Source organism: Pavona decussata, unplaced genomic scaffold (genome assembly GCF_977016875.1).
Source record: "Pavona decussata unplaced genomic scaffold, jaPavDecu1.1 SCAFFOLD_13, whole genome shotgun sequence".
In the NCBI taxonomy this organism is placed as follows: domain Eukaryota; kingdom Metazoa; phylum Cnidaria; class Anthozoa; order Scleractinia; family Agariciidae; genus Pavona; species Pavona decussata.
Window position 1 is genome coordinate 1247515 of NW_028145436.1, and position 8335 is coordinate 1255849.

General features: G+C 36.1%; 1 protein-coding gene across 1 annotated transcript; it reads left to right on the forward strand.

Annotated features, from left to right (window-relative positions):
* The first annotated feature begins 67 nt into the window (after nucleotides 1-67).
* LOC146487786 (zinc finger FYVE domain-containing protein 21-like) lies at nucleotides 68-6770 on the forward strand. Its single transcript, XM_085126975.1, has 7 exons — nucleotides 68-316; nucleotides 2109-2159; nucleotides 3949-4117; nucleotides 4720-4789; nucleotides 5328-5425; nucleotides 5990-6123; nucleotides 6529-6770. The coding sequence occupies exons 1-7, from the start codon at nucleotides 200-202 to the stop codon at nucleotides 6559-6561; spliced, it is 672 nt and encodes a 223-aa protein (XP_084983101.1). The 5' UTR covers nucleotides 68-199; the 3' UTR covers nucleotides 6562-6770.
* The last annotated feature ends 1565 nt before the right edge of the window (nucleotides 6771-8335 follow it).

The window sequence follows — 8335 nt, forward strand, 5'->3', positions numbered from 1 at the left end:
TTCAGAGGTAAATTTCATAAAACTGTAAGCTTTTGCAGCCTTATTAATCTTGCATAGAGATTACATTCGTATTTTATGCAAACAAACAGCGCAGGGCCGAGCGATTGATATTTTTGCTGTCGTCATACATGAATCACCTATCCTAAACAACCGACTGCTGACCTTGCCTGAGCCCGCGATCACTTCAGACTTCACCAAGATGTCGTCTGGAAAACAGCTAGTACGAGGGAAAAGTGGTATGCGGATGATTGCTGTTTCTGAAAATGAACGCTGTCCTTTTCTGTTAGAGGAACCGTACTGGACAGATGACACACAGGTATCGTGTTTTGTTAGGTTTCTTTTTACCCAACTCGATACTTTCACAAGACTGCTGTCGTCGATTTGCATCGAGCCTTGGACTCGTACGAAAAGACAATCGTTAACTGATCGTTGTTTTTAAAGAAGTAGTAAACTTCTGTCCCTTCGAGACTAAGTTAAATGCAGAGTAAAGATGTCTTCATATTTCCGGAGGTGTTTTGGAAAAATTTCCGCACAGCCCCATACATTAATTATGCATGCTGATGTATTAATTATGTATGCACTTCATTGTTTTTAAAGACAATAAGCTATTCCCATGTGTTTTGCATATATACATTGCAATTAATACTTACTGGGTCAATAAAATAGGATTTCGTCGTGTCATGACTTTTTCTCCACTTCTCTCTCCATTTTCCCAATCCCATTTTCTTTATTTCTCTACCCCAACCCCCTAACGCTTTTCTTTTTCTTTTTCTCTTTTTTTCGGTCTACCTACCATACCGTGCCTTGAACTGAAGCTGTACCGTAAGCGTTGGATTCACTGTCCATCTGCTTTACCACTAGACTACGAGGAATTTGTTGGAAATTACCCCTCAATAAATATATTTTGTTTTTTGAAAACCATTAAAAATCTACATAATAATACAAAGGCAAATTTTTCCTGTGCGTTGCACTTGCCTTGCAATTCTCACGGAAAAATGCGCCATTTTCGCCCCTTGATTGGCCAGTCTCGGTTTGGGTCTTTCTCCTAGTCATAGCCCCATGCAACCATGTTATAGTGAGTTGCGGAGCATTAACGAGTCTTCGCCGACGTCACTTTTTTTAGTTATTGCTTATGCTCCGAATCGTCGTCTTATTATTTTTGTGTTCTTTGATGTTTCGTCCATCGCTTCCCCTACGTCAATGCCATGCTACTGCGTCTGCAATTTGACTGACCCTCGCCCATCGTGCCAAGCCTTTAATCGCCTTTTAAAGTCGCCTAATATCCTTGCGGATTACGAATGGTGAACAGAATAGTACAACGAACACAATTTAAACGCGTCGTCCGTGAAATGTCCGCCAGTTGGGTACAAGAAAGCCCTAAAGACGAGCAATATTGGCGTATATTGTAAGATGCCAACCTTTACGAAGTTCATCAGGACTGACAAAGCATTGCAGTGCTCTACGCGCACTTCGAGATTCGCCGGAGGAATACGAAATATCAGATACCGTAACACATGAAGCCCGCACGTCTATGGAAGCGAGAACCTCTAGCTTTATCTTAGGAACGACAACAGCAAAAATAGAACGTAAAACAAAAAGAAAGGTAACGAAATACTTTATTTTTGATAGTTTATGGCAGTCGCAATTAAAAACCACTGGATAATCTGCCGTTCTTTTTACGGCCCATCCGAAAACATGTCACTCAATTCTAAACATTTTTAAAACGTGGACAAATTAAAATGCGTAAAAATTGCTAAAATCGTCAAATTTTGTTTAGATTTTCCGTATTTTTTCCCTAAAATTCGAAGATTTCGGCAAAGCCCATATAGACTTAAAAAGAAAATATAAAACTAAGAGGAACAAAGCGAAGTAATCCCAACGGCGCACTATTGTTATCCCTATTGTTTCCTTTGAACAAAGACTGTATGCATAATTAATGTATGGGGCTGTGCGGAAATCTTGCCGGTGTTTTAAATGAGATATTGAACAAAACACGGTTATTTTTTGTCCAAGAGTTCAATGTTTTTACTACGTTTACATCGCATATTTATTTTCAATTTTAATATCATGTTTCAAACACCTGATTTTGTTTTTTTTTTGTGTTGCAGTTTCCGAATTGTGTGAAGTGCAACCGAAAATTCGACTTCACTCATCGCAGGGTAATTTAATATTTTGTTATAATTGATCAATTCTGCAAATTGAATAAGATATGATTAAGGAACAGCATTCATGAAGCTTCAATTGCAAAATATAAGCTCACAATAGACGTTAAATTCACAATATTTGATAAATAGCAATATCGGCCATTCACAACCTGAAAAAGGAATTCCTCGTGCATTGCTGACGTTATTTTGATACTTGTGTTGATATTAATAATTTGTTGTTAATTCTGGTATGTGACTTCTTTCTAAGTTTAGTGATTTCAGTTAATGTTTCCTGAGGCTATTCATAAAATTAAGGGAGCTCTGGGGCATAGAGGTGACTAATGAGGTCAATTTGACTATATATTGCGATAGCATTTTGATGCAGTGGAACCCTGATAATACGACCACCTTTGGGCCATGGAAATGTGGTAGTAGTAATGGGGTAGTTGGATTAACAAGGTTGTAAAACTAAGGAAATGACTGGACTGTAAATATATTATTAGTTCAGGGGACAAAAAAGTAGTCATAATAACGGGTTGGTCGTAAGGCAGGGTTCGACTGTAGCTGAAATACTGTACATTACCACACTATTGCAATATTAGTGATATCATTGCGATACCGTCACAATAATGTTGTAATTTTTTGTCTTCACTCAATGTCAGATTGTCCACTGTGATACAGAGCCACTACTTGTTGCCTTTTTAAATAATTTTATATAGATAAGGCCTTGGAAACAAGCTACTATAAGCAAAGTTGCATTTAACTTTTAAGGCTTGTGTTTTCATGGCAACTAACAACACTGATGAGCAGGAAACAAGTGATGTATTTTTTGAATCACGGAAAAAGGACTACGGGAGATTATTGAAACTATCAATAGTTGAGAAAGCTATTGCGATAGTTATCGATAGTTGAAATTATGATTGAGGTATTGCTATTGGAACTCTTGCTAAATTGCAATAAATCAATAGTTTGATGTATTGTTACATTGCTACACCACTTATACCACTGTGCCTTCACTGTGGCCAAAAAATAAATTTTTCACTATTGCACAGGGTTTTGGAGGTATGGTGGTGGATTCGAAATTTTAGAGTTTTTGGGTAGAATATCGGAGAGTCAGCGGTTTGAAGCTAAGTCTTAGTAAGAGACTTGTCTCCACATTGGCTCTCTTCACCCAAGGGTAAACGGGTGACGGCAACCTACTGGGTGAACACTGATTTCCGTATTTCAAAATGATGTTGGTTGCCTTATGAGGTTTACATAATGTAGCACAAGTATTCCTTATTGTCATAATACTGACATACATGAGAAGAGAACCCTATTTTTTGGACAGAGAACTGAGTGAATAGAGATTCAGTTAGGCAACAAACAGCATTTTAGGGTTTAGAACTGATCTACAGTTTTGAGGGTGCTGATTTGAAAATGGTTAAGCTTTCATTTATTGTGATGGGTAACTGTATAAATTAGTTAAATAGTAAATAAAATCCTCAGTAGCTAGCCCTTGTCTTTGAAGTGTTCAGGAATAGAACAATGGCGCAAACAACTCAGTTAGAAGCATACACTATAATTCTAATTTTTTCCTTCCTTATGCTTAAGTTTGAATTCAGTATTAGTTCATGTAATTTTGAATGAAAGACAAAAGTCATTTTGAGATATGGACTAGCATCCCATCCAGAAGGGAATCACAGGAATCGTTGTTGCTTCATACCATATAAAATGGATATAATAATTAATATACATACATGTATGTTTCCAAGTGCATTGAGTAACATCTCGATTTTGAATAATAATAATTATTGTATTGTAGCATCATTGTAGAAGATGTGGGAAGATATTTTGTGGTTCTTGCTGCAATCACAAAGTTATGCTACCAAGACTCAGCTTTGTTGATCCTGTCAGAGTTTGTGAGGAATGTTCACACACAGCCAAACGTGAAGAAGAATTCTTTGGGCGACATTTAAAGACTTTGTGTAATGGTTAGTAACACAGATTTTATTTTAAAAAGGTTCAATTTATTGTTACGACTGTGTTTAAATGAGTGTAAATATATCAAACATATATTTACGGGATTCCGTTCAAGCCTGATTTTTTGTCAGGCATTCTTTTCACAACTGCTTAAGTCGCATACTAACTGCGAAGATCTTTCTTATTGATCTTTCATCCGTGTTTCAAAATATATGTCTCATATATTTGCACTCATTTAATTATTCATCCTTCACATGTATACTACGAACTCACAATATGACTAGCTCCTAGTTCGCTTGATAGCTCAGTTGGTAGAGCACTGCACCGGTATCGCAGAGGTCATGGGTTTGAATCCCGTTCAAGCCCTAAATTTTCAGGCTTTCTTTTCGCAACTGCTTAAGTTGCGTACTAACTGCAAGGATCTTTCTTCTATTCGAACAACTTTGTTTGAGAACTGTTCAATTTATCAACCATTATTGGATGACAAAATTTCATTGTTTATTTGTAAATTTATACTGTCAGTCAATCAATTAATCATCATCCCTTAACAAACATTAAAGTCATGCATTTAGCATAATCTTGGAGCTTTTTATAAAAAGTTTATGTTTAACAGGTGCACACTTTACTGTGGATGAATCAGAACCACTGAAGTTCCTATGTAAACTTGAACATCATTTCCACAGGTAAAATAATCATGAAATAAGAAAATTCTGGTCATGTAGTAATTATTAATAAACTTATTGCTGGTTCTGCAGTTTGGTTCGAAACAAACATTGTTCACTACAGGTGATTTTTTAACCATTTTAAAGGAAAATTAATGATGAAAATGTTAAACAATGTTTCGACGACTTCATGTCATCATTGTCAACCAGGGCCCAGTTGCTCGAAACATGGTTAGCGCTAACCCGGGTTAAATACCATACCAACCTATAGGTTTTAATACCTCTTAACCAATGGTTAGCGCTAACCATACTTCGAGCAACTCAGCCCAGTCTTTTAAAACTGTTACATGTACCTGTATTTTCCTTTAGTATCTAAAAGTGATTTGTCTTAACGAGGCACCATCAACCTACTTCCTTGTGTAGCTAGCTTCATTAAATTTATGGCCCTGACTAAACAGTGACAGTAAATAACTAGTCAAGTAAGAGGAAAAGAGTGCAGAGGATATAGAGTTCATATAATAATGTATTAAAACTAGCTGGATTGTTCTATTGTCACCAGAGAGCTCCTGTTTGAGTGCTCAGATTCTGATCGAACTGCAGTCCATGAACCAGTGAAACTGGAAAAAATTGTATCAGCTCAGCTTGGGTCCAGTGAAGGTACACCAACAATGATCTTTTCTTTCTGAACTTTTTGAACTATCTGAGTATAAGTTATTGTTTCTAAGCCAGGATAAGCTTGTAGCTGCAGTCATTTCAATAGACCCTTCTCCAAAATGGCGGCAACAGCTTTGAATGAATTAAAATTGAAGTGAATGAAAAACTGGAAAGGGCACCTTTACTTTAGTAACCTTTCAAAGTTTCAGCACATTAGGTGTTATATCAGCTTAGGAAACGTAAGACGAAATTTGACAAATTTACAAACATTTGTATGAATGGGGGTATACATTATGTATGTCATACCCCCAGTCATACTAACTTCTGTGAATTTTTCATTTTTCAACTTAAATTTCTCAGCTGATATTACACCTGATATACTGAAACTTTGCAGGGTTACTAATTAAAGTAAAAGTGCTCTTTCTAGTGCTGGTATACTTTTTTAATTTTAACTTATTTGAATTTTCAGCCGCCATTTTGGAGAAGGGTCTATTGTCAGGAATTCAAACTACTGAGATGGAAATAATGTATATAAAATGAATTGTTGCATTGTGTATGTACGTCTAGATGGATCCTCTGTATGTGGTCTGGTGCTGAAGTATAAGGAACAAGAGGAGATGCTAGAGGTCAAGCTTACAGTGGTGGCATCACCTGATACAGAGAGAAAACAGGCACTTGCTTGGCTGGCTGCTATGCAAAAAGTAAGTAATTTTATTAATATTCAGTTTGAGCCTGTTTAGAAAGTGCACTTTATTCTTTTCATTTCTGAGGGCTTTTATTTTATATTTTAGCTGTTGGCTGGGGATGATGATTTTGGGGTGGGGGCCACCTTGAAGGGAGGGGGATTTATTGAAAGGGGCTGTGTATTGTGATATTGGCATGAATCTTTACCTTGAAGATTAAATTATAAATATGAGTGGAGGAATATTGCTACATGCAGTAGAAAATATGTTAGAGATTTATCGTACTAATAAAACATGCTGTGCCTTGTACGCTTCTATATTATTTGTGTTGAAAAATGCAATAAAAATTAGTAAGTAATCATGAAAGTTGTTCAAATGAGATAATAATTTGTGAAAAAAAAAAACTGTCTTTTTGTATTCTAGGCAATAAAGATGCTGTTTGAAGTGGGAATCTAGGGAAGTATAGTCTCTGAACAGAGTAATAGAAAATGAAAACCATGTGGTCATACCCAATGTGAGGAGACGTCTTCTTACAGGACTGTATCAAGGCCACTAACATGTTAGAGTCATGCAAATTCCTGAGCTATCATGGGTCGCACAGGTGAAATTTGCAAGCTATGAACACAATAATCTTAAATTTAAGATTGTCACAATTTTTTTATTATTACAGTCAACCCAGGTCACGCGTGAACGATGTTTTTGAAATTTGAACGGAGTTTTGAAATTTACATGTCAGTTTTCAAAATCGCCAACGAGATTTCAGAGTTCCCGTATAAATTTCCCTAGCTTATTGACAGTATAAAACTATGAATTTTTCTTTACATTGCAAAATTGAATATTTCAAGAATAACAATTGTTTCCCAAGTATTTTGAATCTTTTTTTCAGTTAATGCGTCTTCAGTCGGAACGACTTCCAGAGAGATGTCCAACATTTCATTCACACGTCGGACATTACAAAGAGAAATTCGAATGTTGATTTCATTCTTGGAATTACTGTTCACGCGTGACCTGGATTGACTGTAAAATTCATGTGAAAAGTGCAGAACTTAATAACCAGGAGATGTTTAAGCAGTCATGACTGTGTTTCTAAGTCATGACAAACTTAGGACAAGAATTGTTGCAATTCTTATTCAAATTCATATGAAAAGTACAAAACTTACTGACTAGAAGACGTTTAAAGTAATAGTCATGATTGTGAAATTATCCAAGCTACATGCTGTTTTCAGAAAAATATATTTTTCTTTGATCAATTAAATTTGATGTAATTTTGTGATGAATTCGGTTTTGGAAAAGAACAATTTGATTTGTGTTATGTTTTTGTACCATCAATGCATCAATGGAATGTGCAGTTACAGAAAATATCCATACTCCCCCCATGGAAGGTTTATTGTTTTGCACCCCCCTTCCCCCCACGAAATTCCAGTTTAGCTTCATACATTGCTTCTAATATTTTGACTTTTAAGACCTCCCTCCCCCTAGGAATTTCCAATGACCTTCCGTGGGGTGGGTAGGGATTATTTCTGGAAAATGCACAATTTAACACAGAGTGATCAACATCCATCGGAGTGAAGATGAAATTTGCAAAAGTGATGTAATACTAGTTTCAGTAACGGTACAAGAGGAAATACAAAAATGGTTTTGATATTGATAACTGCAGTAATTGTAAATATTATTCTCTGAGTTACATCTGTACTAGGATCAGCTAGGCTTGTTGCTCATTTGTCATTTTCATAGACCGCATTTTATAAATAAATGATAGTTATATGTTCTAGATTTTAGAAGAAAAGTAATTACTGGTCAAAAGTTGGAATGTTGTCCAGGATGAAGCCTGGATGAAGATTATAGAATGTGATGTTAATATAATATAAACAAGTTTGTACCAAGAGTTAGAAACAACTTAAGATTTCTAATGCTGTTAGTATAGTACTAGTACCTTTATCTGTTACAGTCTGAGACCCTGAGACTTGGACAATTAAAAGATATGTAAATAGAAACTCTTGTAGTTCAACATTGAATCATTGTGGAAGAGGTCACGTGTTTCTCTAAATTATAGATGAACAACTTGGCGTCCCAAATTTTTAATAACGGCTTTAAGCAACCCGCGCCAACGCCAACCAAAATGTCACTTGAAAATATGAGTTCGCGTTACTTGCATTACTTCGCGATGACTCCTGTTCGTCCAAATTGTACGTGTGTGCCCAAACTATCCAGTAACAGGCCGCTTATAAGC

What these genes read in the sequence shown, in the direction of transcription:
- LOC146487786 (XM_085126975.1), top strand. Translation starts at nt 200, where the DNA reads ATGTCGTCTGGAAAACAGCTAGTACGAGGGAAAAGTGGTATGCGGATG. An exon ending in TTTAAAGACTTTGTGTAATG is followed by an intron (nt 4,118 to 4,719) that starts GTTAGTAACACA and finishes TATGTTTAACAG; the next exon opens with GTGCACACTTTACTGTGGAT. An exon ending in GGCTGGCTGCTATGCAAAAA is followed by an intron (nt 6,124 to 6,528) that starts GTAAGTAATTTT and finishes TTTGTATTCTAG; the next exon opens with GCAATAAAGATGCTGTTTGA.